We start from the raw sequence: 17,304 nt of genomic DNA on the forward strand, positions 1-17,304 counted from the left end.
CCCCACATGAGGCTCTGTGCTGTCAGCGGGGAGCCTGCTGCTTAGGATCCTCTGTCTTCCTCTCTTTCTGCCCCTCCCCCACTCATGTTTTCTCTCTCTTTCTCTCTCTCTCTCTCAAAAATAACCAGATGTTGTTAAAAAAAGTTTCTAAAAATATATAAAAGCTGAAAGGAACAAAGAACACCTTTGAAAAGGTATCACTGGAGACAGATATTGCATCTAAAGAGAAAATAAAACTCTTAGAAGAAAATATGCATCTAAATCTTTGTTACCTTAGGATTAGGTATGTTTTTCTCAGACATGACATGAAACACAAGCAAGTGAAGAAAATATAGGTAAGTTGGACTTCATTAAATTTTAAATTTTTTATATATCAAAGGACACTATTAAGAAAGTGAAAAGATAACCCACAGAATTGGTGGAAATATTTTCAAATGATAAATCTGTTAAGGAGCTAGTATCCAAATATATAAAGAGCTCTTTCAACTAGAAACCTAAATAATCCAATTAAAAAATGGAAAAATGATTTGAATCAACATTTCTCCAATAGTGATATAAAAATGGACAACAAACACATGAAAAGAACCACATCATTAGTGATGTGCAAATCAAGACCACAATAAAATATCATGTCACATTCACTGAGATGTCTATGATCAAAAAATTGGAGCATAACAAGTGTGGAGAGATTGTGGAGAAATTTGAACTCCTGAACATTGATTTGGGGAGGGTAAAATGTATACTTCCTGTGAAAAACGTTTTGACAGTTCCTCAAAAAGTTAAGCATAGAGTTACCTTATGATCCAGCAATTCCATCCTAGGTATATATACAGTAGAGTTAAAAATATATTGTCAGACAAAAACTTACACATGAATCTTCATAGCAGCATTATTCATAATAGACAAAATGTAGAAAAAAATGTTCATCAACTGATGAATTCATAAGAAGTGGTAGGTCCATTCAATGGAATATTATTTATCCATAAAAAGGAATGGACTATTGGTACATATGACAACATAATAAACATTACAGTAGTCCCTCCCCCTTATCTACAGTTTTGTTTTCCTTGGTTTCAGTTACCTGTGGTCAACAGGGGCCTGGAAGCATATGATTTTCCTTCTAAAGGTCAGTAGTAGCCTAACACTATGTCACAATGCCTATGTCATTCACCTCATTTCATCTTATCGCAGAGGCATTTCATCACATCACATCATCAAAAGTAGGCTGAGTATAGTACAATAAGATATTTTGAGAGAAGCCACTTTCATTTAACCTTTATTACAGTATATTGTTATAATTATTCTATTTTGTTAAGAATAGGCAGAATACGTAAATAGGTGCCAGAATAGGGAAACCCATAGGGACAGAAAGTAGATTGGTGGCTTCCAGAGCTAGAGAAGGAAATAGTAGAGAGTGACTGCTAATGAATATAAGGCTTTGATTTGGTGTAATGGAAATATTCTGAAATTAGACAGTGGTGATAGTTGCACAAATTTATGAATATACTGGAAACTCCTGAGTTTCATACTTTTAAGTAGTAAATTTTATGCTATGTCAGATGCATTGCAAAAAAAAAAAAAATCTAGGTGTCTTAAGAGCAAGGCAATTTTTATTTTGCTAAAATAATCTTTTTTTAATGAAAATGAACCAAATCTAATTCTCTACATGCTTCTTTAATGAGTTTCTTCCCCTTCTCTGACAGAAAGAAGTTAAGTATTTCAAATTTTTCAGTTCCCAGAATCAATATCTTGGAATACGTGAGTTCTCAAAAAAATTTCAGAGGTAGGATGAGAAAGGAAGGAAACTACTATACGTGGAATGAATACATGTTTTCATATGCATCACAGTGTTAGTGCATTTACATAGATGTTTTCTTAATCCTCACAACAGCATGATATATTGTTTTATTACTTATATTTATTTATGTATTATATTATTATAATTATATATTATAATTATTTATATATATACCTATTCATTACATTTTACTAGAATTACAGAAAATGCAAGAAAGGCTACATACTAAGATGTGAGCAGGAAAGAAGTGATCCAAGAAATCCCAATTGGATAAGTGTCCATTTTAATTTGAAGATCAAACAATCGTGTATAAAACATAAGGGGAAAATACTTCAGAAAAATCTTGAATAGAATTAAAAAATATAATTGAAATTTCTAAAAGATAAAAAACAACAATAATAACACACACACACACACACACACAACACATCTAGAAAAATGTTCAGGGCATAAAACTCAATATCCCATAAATCAGCTTCTGACTAAAATCATTAAATACTTTCAGAAAAGATGTTGGGTGATTTAAGGCCTTTTTCTCCTTTCAATTTATGGTCAGTTCTATCATGGCTTATTCCTGATTCCTATTCACTACCATCTGTAGCATATCCCCCCTCCTCTGATTCCAAAACAGCTGATTTCTCAGTAGTGTTTTGTTTTTTTCAACTTGTCCATTTTACTTGAATTTTTTTCTCCCTTTCCGACACTAATACAGACTGTAAGCCCCCAGAGTGAACATTTATTCTGTGTTGCATGCCCAGTGTATTAGCCACTATAGGTATTTAATAATACATAATAAATTAATGAGTATATATAAAAGACAACTGCACAGTTTTGGTAGAGGGATAAAAATTCCAAGATGGAGTACAATTGTAATTTAAATATACTTGCATTCTAATGCCAAATATAAATGGCTTTATCCATTTGCTATCTGTACCATTGTATTTTTTCCAGACGTAAGACAATGTAGATTTATATCATGAGACAAGTAATACTTCAATTTTAGTGAGCAAAATAAGAATAATTACTTTCCTTTTAGGTCTTGAGTTTTATACTCTCAATGATCTGTAAAAGTAAGGTAATCACCAGATAAATAAACCAAAACAGCTATTGGAGATAAAAATTGGCTTGGATTATTCCAACTTAAATTAGCCACTTACTAAATTCCTTTATTTTTACTATGAAGTCCAATTCTCTTTTCTTTCTACCAAAAGAAAGTTTGTAGTATGCCTCTTTTATTTTCATTTAATTATGTGTCTAGTTTTTTAAATTTGTTTTAGAAATCATGTTCTTAGAAAAACTTAGTTCTACTTGTGTAGGCATTTAAATTAAACCTACACAGTAAGGTACACATTTCTGTAACAGCAAAATATAAATAAATGTAATATTTGCAGAAGGAGGTTAGAACCAGTGACTCAATCCTTCAACCAGATTTCCAACCAACACAGTAAAATATAGACTATGGTTAGAATAATGTTATTAATTTTTAATAAAGTAATAAGGTATTCTTTACATTTCTGAATTTTAGGTTTAAAGTTTCAACGACCACAATCTCATTGAATCTTTATACCCTTACCTTGTCCTATAAATAAGAAAGGTGAGATTCAGAAAGATTAGGACTTACCTGAACCAATTCAGCTCCTGGGAGCTGGCAAGATAAAACATAAATGTAATTCATACAATATTGAGCATGAAATAATTAAATATGAATTTAAGTAAATGGTATGACCATCTAACCTTACATTACATGGGAACCTGAGATCTCTCCCTCTACCCACTCCCCAAAGCCCATGCACTAGCAATCCTGTCTATTTCACCTATGAAGTATCTCTTCAATCTCTTTAATTCTTCCCATCCTGATTTTGATGTGTGTCTCTTAATAATATCCAGCTTTCCCAGTAGATATCATTACCCTCCACTGGTCAGAAACCATATCTCATTTAGCTTACCACTTTATTCTCAGAATCTAACAAAATTTCTGATACAGAAATGATACAGAATATGTCTCAATAAATGTGTCGAATAAATGAATGAATAAACAGAGAAAATATCAGGGTATTAGCAAATCAGGATGCATTTTCATTTTGAACTCCAAGCAGTGAGTAACATATTCATTCAGTTGTTTTTGAACACTTATGTCCGCACAAAAACCTGCACACAGATGTTTAAAGAGGCTTTATTCATTCAATGCCTTATATCTTTTCAGATATAAGAAGATATAAGAAATTCCAAGAGGCTTCATCAAAATTGAATTTATGAACACAAATTTCAGCATCCCAGGAGCTGATTTCCCTTAGTGAAGCTTGATCCAAGGCCTGGTTTCTACTTTCCATTTTGTGCCTCACCTCTTCAGTGGAAGCCTTGTTATTAAGTCACTATTTGGCATTATTCAAAAGATGAGTGCAGCAGCACTTGTCTTGAATCCAACAAGAAAGTAAAAGTGTTTCTATTTCAAAATTGGCAAAAATGTCTTAGGCCTGATTCTTGTTGACTAAAATTGGGCCATGTGCTCATCCTTAAACCAATCACCGTGGCCTATACTAATCATGGAATATTCTGGAGTTGCAAGTAGAGATAATTCCAGTCCAACACTGTAGTCCAATATGACAAAGGGGTGATTCCCCAAAGGAATTTTTTACCATAAAAAGGATGAATATTTTCAGTCCAGCAAAAACAACAAACCAACAGATTCCCACTACAAGGCCTTTATACTTTTTGATTATTGTTGCTACCAGGGCAAAAAAATACTGGTATCTACAGAAAGCTTGTAGAGCGAGAGAGAAAGAACTATAGCATACACCACATTTTTTCAATGGTGAAGGTGGCAGGTTTATTAAAATACAGAACTCTATATTTAGAACAAGTAAGATAAAACAAAGCCTCAAACCTATAAGTTTGGGCCCCCAACAAGATGAGGAAGCCTCAGTGGATGAGACTAGGAGGCCAGAGCAACATAGTACAACACAGAATGTGTTTCTTTATCCACCCTGGACAGAGTTACTGTTGTCTTACTGAAAATTTGATGATTTGCTGAAAAATACTGCCAACATATATTCAGATTCTGGTCCCCAGAATGGGCAAAAACAGTGAACAGTTCACTCATCCCTCACTTTTATAGAAATCTGTCTGTATATATTTGTGTTACATGAGGACCCCAAAACAAGATCAAAACAAGATCTAAGACAACAAAAGGCAGTACAGGACTGACTGTCAGAGACATGTGTCACAGGCAAGAAGTGCCTTAAGAGTTGGGAAACAAATTGATTAGGCCAAACTCTTCAGGGAGACCTGCAGAAAAAAACATTTTGTCCTCCCCATAGGAAGATGACACAGGAAACAAAAATATGTGCTTTTAGTTGCTTCTCTCCCCCCAGTAGGTAGTAACTTCTTGGATGTATTTTAACTATATGTTTTTATCTTATCCGTCTTATGACATAGGCATGTTTTAATGAAAGCCCAGCTAAGGATAAGGATGTCATCTAAAACCACGGAAACACAAAGCTTCAATCAGTTCTTGGGCAATATTAAGAGCTTCCATTTCTCCTACAGAATGTTGAAAGCCTCAGTGAGATTCCATTCTCAGAGGACCTTATTACTAGCGAGGTCAGAGCCTCAAAAGAGAAAAACACCTTCCTCTTTTCCCACCCGGGGAGGTGATGAGGGAGAGGTGGTGTACAGATGTTCACTCACATCAAATTTTCAATTTTTTTTAAAACTTTTTTATTTATTTTTGAGACAGAGAGAGACAGAGCATGAACGGGGGAGGGGCAGAGAGAGAGGGAGACACAGAATCGGAAGCAGGCTCCAGGCTCTGAGCCATCAGCCCAGAGCCCGACACAGGGCTCGAACTCATGGACCGTGAGATCGTGACCTGAGCTGAAGTCGGATGCCTAACTGACTGAGCCACCCAGGTGCCCCTCACATCAAATTTTCAACCAGAGTGATGATATCAGACAGTCTGAAATCTCATCTACTCACAGAAGTCCACCTACCAATGTTTTCTGTGCCACACTGCACATTTCCCACCTTCCTTTGGTATCTACTCCTATTATCTGTGTCTGATGACAGAGAGAAGACTTTTCATATCTACTCATTCCTGTCAAAATCAGTTCTCTTCCTCCTTACTGTTTTCTTTTGCTTTCTTAATCATTTTTTTTCTGTTATTAAAAATAGAACAGCTGTTATATTTTCAAGAAAATACCCTTTATTTTAGTGTTCTTTTTGTGATCACCGTATTTGCTGATCTGAATTTCCCAGACAACCCCATTTACTCTTTGGCATTATTAGAAAATTTTATAAGACCATGCTGCTTTGATTGACCAATAACTTGTGAAACCTAACTTTTATCTGGCCCACCTGCTAACTCAGAAACCCTTTCAATCATCCCTTACTGACGCATTTCCCATAGTTGACTATTTTGGACCATTTCCATACAATCTAACACTCCAACCACTATTCCCTACTCATAGGAGATGTCTTTGCTTTAAAACAAATCTTATTACATTTTCAACAGAATTCTCCCTCAGCACCTCTATGAATCTTTATTTGCGCTACTTCTCTTATCTAGAACATCCTTTCTTCCCCAGACTATTTTAACCTCACAACTTGTCCAAACACTTCAAATTGCAGCTATTGCTGCCTCACTGTCTCCTTGACTATTCCAGAACCTTCTCTAAATTTCCACAGTAATATTTGAATCCCATTTGACACAGTTTTGCTGTCTACTGCTGTCTATTCATATGCATATTCTGCCTTCTTGAGTAACGATAAACATCGACACAAATCATAAGATAACCCCTATTATAGTGTCTCAGAATTTGCACTTTAATAAGGCTGCATTTGAAAGTATAAATAATTCTTTTACAGGTATAAATATTTTAGTTGTTGCACATTAAAAAAAATTTTGCTTTACCACATACTTAAAGGTTTGGAAAATGGTTATTAGTAAAGTTATATGTATATACCTGTTTTCAAGGTGATCAGTTAGTTTTCTTCAAAGATACAGCCTATTCAATGGACTAATAACTAATAACTAGAGCTAACTATCTTGCAAATGCAAGGTTGGCATATAGAAGTCACTCAACAAATATATATCAGATGGATAGATAAATGGCTAGAATAAAAATGTGATGACTTCATCTTCATTGGAAAAAGGAATTCAGTTGACATCATAATAAAACAACCAGGATTACCTGAGGGAGATAGGAGTAAACAATGATAGTAGTCTAAATTGGGGTGCTGGCAACTCTGCATCCTGAGGGACATCCTCTCTTTCTGTAAACTCACTAAAAAGGCAGCATCTGGATGTAGCCTCTCTTTCTTTAAGTCCCCTTTATATAGTAAGCCAAGATTCTATTTTTTAAGAGAAATATGAACTCACAAAGTAAATTAAGGAGACATCTGAAAAGCATAACTGATATTAAAGGACAGTGATAGAATAAATAATCTATGTAGCCATGCAAAATAAGTGGAATGAGGAGATCAAGAACTTAAAATAAGCACAATAAATATCTTTCAAGAAATGTTAAGAGGTGTCTGGGTGGTTCAGTCAGTTAAGCATCCAACTCCTGATTTTGAGTCAGGTCATGATCTCACAATTTGTGAGACTGAGCTCATGTGAGGCTCTGTGCTAACAGCAGAAAGCCTGCTTGGGATTCTCTCTCTCCCTCTCTCTCTGACTCTTCCCTGATTGCATTCCCTCTCCTTAAATAAATAAACAAACTTAAAAAGATAGAAATGTTAAGGAGCTCAACTATACTTCAATTAATTTTTTAAATGTTATTTATTTATTTGGGAGGGGAGGATAAGTAGGGAGGCAGAGAGGGAGAGAGAGAGAGAGAGAGAGAGAGAGAGAGAGAGAGAGAATCCCAAGCAGGCTTTATGCTCAGTGGGGAGCTCAATGTGGAGTTCAGTCTTACAACCATGAGATCATGAACTGAGCTAAGACCAAGAGTCAGCTGCTTAACTGACTGAGCCACCCAGGCACACTCAATTTTTTTTTTTTTAATATTAAGGAGGATTCCAGTGATATGAGGAAAAAACTAACAGTTACAATGAAAAATCAAATGGATATATTCAGTATGAAAATATAAAATTTGAAATAAAAATATTGTAAGTCAGGATCAAAAGGCAGAGTAGAGAAAACAAATTGTTGAGCAAGAATATCAAATTAAGAAACTCTCCCAGAAGACATCAAGGAAGTTTAAAGGGATAAAAAAAATCATTAATGAAAAATTGAGTGAAATGGGGAGTGGATGTAGATATATAAAATCTACAGAAAAGAAATTCCAGAAGAAAAAATAAAGAGAGGGAAGGAAATATTTGAAGAAATAATAACCAGAGATTTTCAAAAATAAAGATTAGAAACCTCAGACTAAAAGGACTCAAAGAGTATCAAAGAAAAAAAAATACACATCTAAACACAAGGTGGTAAAATCTTACAGGCTCTAATTCAAAGAACAAGTTTTAAAAGGTATCAAAGAGAAAGAGGATATCTCAGACTGACATCAGAATTCTAAAGAGCTATGTTGAGCACTAGGTGTTGTATGGAAACCAATTTGTCAATAAATTATATTAAAAACAAACAGACAAAAAAGAGCCACATTGATATCAAACAAAACTTCACAGATTTAGATGTAATGAATGAAATGAATTTAGAACTTAGACTTTAATATCTAGCTAATCCATCATTAAGTATGAATGCAGCACTAAAGGTGTTCACGCATACATGTACTGGATATTTTCTGTTTGTCCACCCAGAACCATGCACCCTGCATCACTGTGCTCTGTGCCTGGATCAAAGGGCTCCCTTGCTGCTAGGCTGTGTCTGGGGAATGGAGACCATTTGCAGATTAGAGGGAGCTAGGAGTCAGGTCAGTGCATTAGTGCCCATGGCACCCACCACGAGGAGTAGCATGGGCTGGCTCATCATGCCTCCATCCACAGTCACAGCTCCAATAGGCAGCCCCTTACACACAGATCTTTCACTGTCTCTCTCCCTCAGTTTCTTCCTTTTCTCCTCCTGCTCTTCTTCGTCTTCCTCCTGTTCATCTTCCTCCATCTTCTTGGCTCCCCTTCAGGCCTAGGGATGGGAACTGTGCCTTGCTATAATGAACAGCTGATACTGCACTAACCCTTCTGCTTTTCTGTACCCTGCTCACTCCTTTGTAAATCGTCCCTTTATTAATTACACCTCAAATTACTCCGTTTGAATGTGCCATCTGTCTCCAGACAACACTCCAGATAATAAACATAGCCTCAAGAGGTTTGCTATACAAACATACTTTGGGAAATGCTTTTGAAGGAAAATGTTGGGGCTTTTCTAAATATATGGGGGATAAAGATGAGTACATAGTCTATTTTTAATTTCAGCAACGTATTTTTAATTTCTCAGAGTTTCATTAACCCGTTTTTCCCCATTTTGTAGCATGCTTTATTTATGTTTTTATAAAAACAGTTTTCTTAAATCTCCTTGAGAATAGTACTAATTATATTTATTTCTAAGCCTTCTTTTATTATCTTGAATTATTTCATTATTCTAGATTCAGTTTTCTGTCTCTATCATAGTCTTATTCCTTCATTTTGTAGGATGTTCTAAAATGTCTAACAATTCTTTAAGAAGGCAGAAATGATTGTTTCCTTTTCTGTGCAGAAGCTTTTTATCTTAATGAGATCCCAATAGTTCATTTTTGCTTTTATTTCCCTTGCTACCGGAGACGTGTCAGGTAAGAAGTTGCTGCAGCCAAGGTCAAAGAGGTTGCTGCCTATTTTATCCTCTAGGATCTTTATCCTCTTTTCCTGTCTCACATTTAGGTATTTAGGTCTTTCATCCATTTTCAATTTGTTTTTGTCTATGGTGTAGGAATGTTCCAGTTTCATTCTTCTATATGTCGCTCCAGTTTTCCCAGCACCATTTTCTGAAAAGATTCTTTTTTCCATTGGATACTCTTTCCTGCTTTGTTGAAGATGAATTGGCCATACAGCTGTGGGTCCATTTCTGGGATTTCTATTCTATTCCATTGATCTATGTGTCTGTTTTTGTGCCAATACCATACTATCTTGATGATTACAGCTTTGTAATCCAGCTTAAAGTCTGGAATTGTGATGCCTCCGGTTTTGTTTTTCTTTTGTAACCTCTGTCTCCCTCTCTCTCTGCACCTCCCCTACTCAGACAAACACACTCTCTCTCTCTCTCAAAAATAAATAAACATTAAAAAAAAAAAGAAACCTGTGGAGTTGGACCTATATTTCATTTACTCCTGTCTTCTCAGGATTCTAAAGATATAAATTGGAGCATTTTTATGTCATTTTATCTCATTTTTTTCTGATTTCTTATTTCATAGATGGATCATAATCTCAGTTCTAGAAAACAAAACTTTGAGTGAACAAGAAAACATAGGGCCTGAGATATAAGCCAGTAAATTTATGTATGGTTTTAAAATATACAGATTCACCTGATTTTATGACTTTCCCCTATTCTCTCATTTGCCAACCAACCCTCTTTAGCCTTATCTGGTTCAGAGTAAAAAGGATTTTTCTCCTTCTTCTTCTCCTTCTTCTTTCTTTTTTCTTTTTTCTTTTCTTTTTTTTTTTTTTTTTTTTTTTTTAGGATTTTCTTGATCCTGAAATGAAAACAGGGTGTCTAGGTTTTACACATAGTAGGAACTCCAAAAATATTGTTGAATATTGTTGAATAAGAACAACATCTAAAAAGTGCAGCCAATCTACACTTTTTCATATGTTGGGTCTGGTTTTGTTTCAACATTTCAAGAGCTCCTGCATGACCCATAAAACCTACAGCTACTCCATTTGAAATGTAGTTGAACTGCTTTTTGACTCTCTGCTCATAGCAATAACTTCTCAAGATTGTATTTAAGAGCCTGCTAGTCTGACAGATAATGGAATTAAATGGCTCCAGGTTGATTTGGTAGCTATAAAGCAGAAAATCATGTTAAGGCTACTTTGATGAACTGAGAATGTAAAAACAACTCTTTATGGAGTGATAAAGAAAGGAATTGTATTTTTACAGACCATATGTGGAATGGAGACAGTCAGGTTGAGTATTAGAAGAAAATTCTTGAATGTGTGATTTTCACATTTTATTACCATAACTTCACCTGACACACATGGCAATAAACATGGCAATAAATAAAATATACGTATGTAGAAAGTCACGTAACCATGACCAGAATCAAGATATAGAACATTTCTATCATCCAAAGATGTCTCTCATGCCCTCTACATTCAGTTGCCTAAATTTAGCTAGCCTCTAGTACCACTTGCCTGTTTGCTATTCCTAGAGTTTTGTCTTTTCAATAATTCAGGTAAATTAAGTCATAGAGTATATAGTCTTTTCTGTTTTGCTTCTCTTACTTAGCATAATACTTTTGAAATGGATCCTTGTTGCATGTATCAGTAGTTGATTCCTTTTATTGCAGAGTCATATTCAATCAGATAGCCTCAACACAATTTGCTTATTTATTCATTGCTAAATGAATAGGTTGCTAAATGTTTGGGTTATTTGCAATTTTTGGTTATTTTGAATTAAGCTGCTATGAACATTCATGTATAGGTCTTTTCTTTTTTCTTTTCTTTTCTTTTCTTTCTTTCTTCTTCTTCTTCTTTTTTTTTTTTTTTTTTTTTTTTTTTTGGTTGAAGTTTATTTTATCAATTCTTTCTTTTAGGCTTCCTGCTTTGCTTTCAGTGCCCTGTCCACAAAATCTTTGCCTTGCCTAATCCAGGCTACAAAGATTTTATTCTGAGTTTTATTCTAGAAGTTTTATAGAATATTCTTATTCTTATTCTTATATTTAAGAATATGATGCATTTTAAGTTAATTTTTGTATGTAGTATAAGGCCTAAGTTCCCATTTTCGGTATATGGGCATCCAATTGTTTCAGAACCATTTGTTTGAAAGATTTTCCTGTACCCATTGAATTATGTTACCACTTTTGTCAAAATAAGTTGACCATATACTTGTGCATCTACTTCGGGTAACTATTCTTTTGCAGTGCCAGTGCCACACTCTTTTGATTATTATAATTTTGATTTTTGTAATTTTTGATTATTGCAATTTATAATAGGTCTGCAGATAAGGTAGTATAAGCCCTGCAACTTGGTTCTTCTTTTTGAAACGTTTTTGGACTTGGGGCATGTGGGTGGCTCAGTCAGTTGAGCTCCTGACTTTGGCTCAGGTCATGACCTTACAGTCTGTGAGTTCGAGCCCTGCATTGGGCTCTGTGCTGACAGCTCAGAGCCTGGAGCCTGCTTCAGATTCTGTGTCTCCCCCCCCCTCTCTCTCTGCCCCTCTCCCACTAGCTCTGTCTCTCTCTCAAAAATAAATAAAAACATTAAATTTTTTTAAAACATTTTCAGGCTTAGAAATTAGTCAAACGAGTATGCAAAATGCTGATGTCCTGATCCATAAGAAACTAAGAAAAGAGAGATATGTATTTTTTGTTTTGTTTTGGTTTTAGTTTTTCTTGTTGTGTTTTGTTTGTAGAGTAGAAGAAAAGACACAGCTCTTTTTGGCATAATGATCCATAATGAAATAAAAGGCTTAGAGGTCTAAGCAGTGATGCATATCTTTTCACTGATTTCATAGACATTTTACCCAAATGCTAATGAATGGTTTTAATGACTAGCCTTCTGTACCCCTCCACAACCCTCCCTTCTGGATCCAAAGAGACTTTTTCAATTCTCACTGTAAGCACAAATTCAGGGGAAATCAGATGGAATAAAATGAGTGACAGCCTAGGGCAAAGAAAAAAAAAGGGGAGAAAGCAGATGCCTGGGTGGAGGACAAAAGGCCTAAGAGACTCAGGGGGCAGGGAAGTCAGAGGAAACCAGAAGAAAGCTCAGAACCAGGGCTCCTTTTGCAAAGCCAAGGTGAACTCTGTATGGGCTCATAAGCTGTGTTACACTATCATCAGTGCTCAGTGTCCAGACTGGAGCTTCTTTGACTAATTATAATAGTTTCCCAATAATGGATTGAACCAGTTTTCTCTTCCAAACTCTTATAACAGAATAAAAAGATTACATGTTTAAAGGACCAAAAACAAAACTGCTCTATTTTTATTTCTGAAATGGCATGAATGCAATGTGAGGGGTAAAAAATCTTTCACAGGTGTCTGGACATTTTACAGTAATTATTTAAATTGTTTAATATCTATATGTTTTTATTTTTTATTTTTTTAAGGTTTACTTATTTATTTGGAGAGACAGAGAGAGCAGTGGAGGGGCAGAGAGAGACAGAGGGAGAGAGAGAATCCTAAGCAGTCTCCAGGGCAAAGCCTGACCCAGAGCTAGAACTCACAAGCTGCGATATCATGACCTGAGCCGAAACCAGGAGTTGGATGCTTAACAGATTGAGCCACCCAGGTGCAGCCAGATGTTTTTTGATCAATCTCTGCAATGTTTAGGAATTTTAAAAATCTCCAACCTTAATAATTAAATGGTCAGTAATAGTGTTGATTGATCCCATCTTCAGTAAGTTATATTTGGAACATATGTACATCAAATTTAGGAGAGTTATATGGATATCTGCTGATTAAATAAGGATAACCAAAATCAGTGAATATGATTCATTTTTAATGGTTTAATGATTTAATGATAATTACTGTTTTGCTACAAGATAGCTAGTCATAACAGGAGAATGGCACACACACATAATCCATAGTAAGTCCATTTCAACACAAACCAAATCATCAGTTGTCTTCTCTTGACTTTGTTAATTTTCTGTGTCATATTGCCATTTTTTCTTAATACCACACACTGTTTCAGTTGTGTTGCTGTATCCATTTTATCCTGACATACCTAAAAAGTCAAATGTCTACGTTTTGAAAGATCCGAATAGCCTGAGTTTTCTGGTTCCCAAACCTTAAAGCTTTACAAGTGAAATAATACTCTGATAATTCTTGAGCTTCTCTTCCTTTCTCTATTTCCTGGTAGAAAGAATAAGTGCTGCAAAACTGGAGGCAAAAGAAACACTTTAGCCAAGAGGCTGTGAATGGACTTTGGGAATCACAGTTGTTAAAGGGGAAGTGACAGGGCACTGGGATATGGTCACTGGTTCCATGATATTTGAGGGTAAGAGGAGAAGACTGGAAAGAAGGGAGGTTATGATTAAGGGAGATTGAAGTAAGGTAAGGAATATGAGTGGGGAACTCCATTCTTCCTAGCCTTGCTCTCTCGGGGGTCAGTCTTGGGCACAGTAAAATCATGGGCTTGGAGTTAATGCTCTCATCTGCTAACTACATCTAAAAGTCCTTTTATATAAGAACGAGTCATTCATCCCACTACTAAAGTAAGGGATTTAAAAATATAAATATTTGAGATAGACTGGCTTACATATATTACAGCCAGCCTATAAATGAGGATCCCAGAAACATCCTTCTTTTGATTAGAGAAACCAGCTACAAAACAGGCATGGGTGGAAAGCTGGCAGGGTTGAGGGCAACTCTCAGGAAGCAAAAGGGAGCAGAAAGGTGAGGCCTGGAACATGGGGGCTGCGATGATGCTTCAGAACCTGAAGGTGCTGTACAGTACAAAGGGCTTTCCTGCTCACATCTCGTTTTCTTCTGGCAGTGACCCTGTGAAGCAGAAGAGGTACCTCACCAGTATACACAGGAAGAAACAGAGGCTTAAAGAGGTTCAGTGGCTTGCCAGTCATCACAGCAGTGGTAGCTGGTAGGGCTAGAAGAAGCTCACACCCGGGCATCTGCCTCTGAATCACATTCATTGGTCATTTTGCGGCTTTGCCATCTTCTTTGACTTGATGATTATTGGACAGACTTCATTTGTAAGAGACTGTATTACCAAGCTTCAACAGCACTGAAAATTACATTACTGTGTTCAACCATTAACTTACTCAAAAAAGAAGGCATAATTTTTAAGTTATTTCCTCAGCTCATTTAGCAATACATAGAAAGTCACATTACATTGACTGCATTAGGGGAAAAATTACCAGGCAAAAACATTTATTTCTATACAAGTTTTTTTTTTTAATAATCTACAAGGATAGTTTACTAATTTTTCAAAATTGCCTTTTCATGTATAATGTTATATTTTTATGAAGAAAATGATTTGTTTCCTTCTTTTCCTCATTCTGAGAATAAAAAAAAATGTCTTCCACCTTTGCTCAAAATAATTTTCTCTTCCAATTAAGCTACAAACAGTCCTAATTATGCAGACATTGTTATAATTAGCGGCCACCACCTAAAGCAGAATTTTCAGAAAGTTCAGAATTGAACAGGGCAAGATGTCATTTGATGTATTTTTTCTCCTCTGATTGTTCACACAATTTGACTTCAATGTTGCCATCACTGAATGCTTCTCCTTTTGTCTCCTCCACTGGGTTCTCTCTCTGGGAAAACACTGCTTTCTTCTGCATCATTGTAATTCCTGAATTTCCATGCCTTCGTGCTGGAGATAAGGTTTCTTTTACTATGCAATAACAAACTGCAGACAAAAAATTTTTTTTGAAGTTTTCGTTCATAAATGCATAAACAATGGGATTACAGATGGAATTGGAAAATCCAATTATTTGCACGATAGCAAAAATCATCTTGATTGTGACATCATCATATTCCTTTTCAAAATTGCCTGAAATAAAAAGTAATAGTCTACAATGTATTATGTTTTCACGAGCATAAAATAAAATTTCTGTTTATCATATATCTTTACCAAACACTTACACTTGTACAAGTGGTTAAAGGTGTGAAAAATACTCAAGGCAATTTTGGGAAGAGCCAAATTTGTCTGAAGAAAATGTCTTCAGATGTCTGAAGAAAAATGAGCTCTGTGATGAGTTCCCATTCTTAGAGAATCTTGGCTTACAAGCTTAGCCTGGTGCCCAGCTCATATTAAGGAACTTACCGCATTTCGACTTAATTCCAAATGTCATGTAAACTGGGAAGCAGCAGTTACCATTCAAACGTTCACTTGTGTTATAGAAATACAATCTGTATCTGTGAATCATGTTAAGTCTCAGATTATCACAGGTAATACACCGGGGGTCTGGCTGAAATCCTAGGTGTTATCAAATTCATGTGGTTCAAGTCAGGATTCTAGATCTAAACAGACAATGCTCATAGGCCGTCACACCTCCTCCATGTTTGAATGGTTTAGGGAGAACAGGGGACAGAGCATGAAAAAAGACTCTCAAAAATGTTTCTGTCCCTTCTGCGATTATTAAAGTTTTGTTCAAAATTGTACATAATTAACCTACCATGTAATGATCTGGTAATCTTGAAAATACGAGAGAAATCCATTAAATGTTTGATATTTGATTACCCAAGGGAATAGCAACAAATTTTTCAACGATTCATGGTCTAGTCTAGCAAGATATGAACTAGAACTTCTAACAAATGAGAATGAAAAGCACTCACTGTATTCAGTCATCATGTGCACGATGTGGAAAGGTGCCCAGCATAGAGCAAAGAGAGCCACCACTGTCACCATCATAATGACAGCTCGCTTCTTCTTCCTGGACCCACAAGGACACATCGCATCAGTTAACTTCTCCTTGGCAAATTTGTCAAATTGATATCAAAGCTATTAAATAAAGTTTGAGCCTAAATCTCTCAACCATAACTTTTCAAATATTAATAAAGTTCATGATAGGTTAATTGTGGGCTGTTTATCATCTCTTCCCATTGCTATTGCCCTCATTCCCAAATCTCTCATCTTATAAACATCATTATGAAGGATGCTCATTATAGATCTAACACTCTGCTAGATGCTTGGCATGGGTTATGTCATTAATCTTCTCAGTAAGCCATTTGACAGATGCAGAAACTGAGGCACGGAGAAGGTTGAGTAACTTGCAAAGTCAGATGACTAATAAGGGATTTAAACTGTAAGGGCTAGTTTGGACTTAAAGTTAGGCAGCTAAAGTCAAGTGTTTAAGCTCTTATTCATTTTTATGTTGAAGAACACTCTTCTGAGGAAGTGAAGTGGAGAGTGAAATCAGCAATAAGTCCCAAAGAGCTGAAGATCCAGCCCTGGACACTGACAGGGAGGATTTCTTCATACAAACTGGACGCTAGAGGTCGCTGCACACTTGAAGAAATGATAGAATTTCATCTAACCATTAAACTTCTAAGATTTTTGTTTTTGTTTTTAATAGCTGTTCCATGTAGATTATAAAATAAATGATATGGAATACAAGTACTATATCACTAAATTGTGTTTTAAAATTTTTATTAATGAATATAATCAGAAAAGAAAGCCCTTATTATGATAGTATAGACAATAATTATAAGGTAAATAGCATACTCTGGTCACAAAAGAATTTTCATACAGATTTCATGTATTTCAGCATCATCTGAGGATGGATATTTATTATTCTCCCTGTCACACGTGAGGAAAGCGGAAGCCTTAGGTGTAAGGATACTTATCTGCACCACGTAACTGCCGTGTGGTAGAGAGGAGAACACCACAGCTCTTCCTAGCATGTCATCTTGACATATAGATGAAAATTCAACAGTTTTCCAAATTGTCTAAATACC

General features: G+C 35.6%; 1 protein-coding gene across 1 annotated transcript in view; it reads right to left on the reverse strand.

Moving 5' to 3' along the window:
- Nucleotides 1-14,652: 14,652 nt before the first annotated feature.
- Nucleotides 14,653-17,304, reverse strand: part of QRFPR (pyroglutamylated RFamide peptide receptor) — a 45,757-nt gene continuing 43,105 nt past the window's right edge. Inside the window, exons 5-6 of the mRNA XM_060654265.3 lie at nt 16,183-16,280; nt 14,653-15,397 (exon numbers count right to left, since the gene is read on the reverse strand). Of these exons, the coding sequence (XP_060510248.1) occupies nt 15,057-15,397; nt 16,183-16,280 (439 nt within the window). The 3' untranslated portion in view covers nt 14,653-15,056. The remainder of the gene's footprint in view (nt 15,398-16,182; nt 16,281-17,304) is intronic.

This window comes from Panthera onca, chromosome B1 (assembly GCF_046562875.1).
Source record: "Panthera onca isolate mPanOnc1 chromosome B1, mPanOnc1 haplotype 2, whole genome shotgun sequence".
Lineage (NCBI taxonomy): Eukaryota > Metazoa > Chordata > Mammalia > Carnivora > Felidae > Panthera > Panthera onca.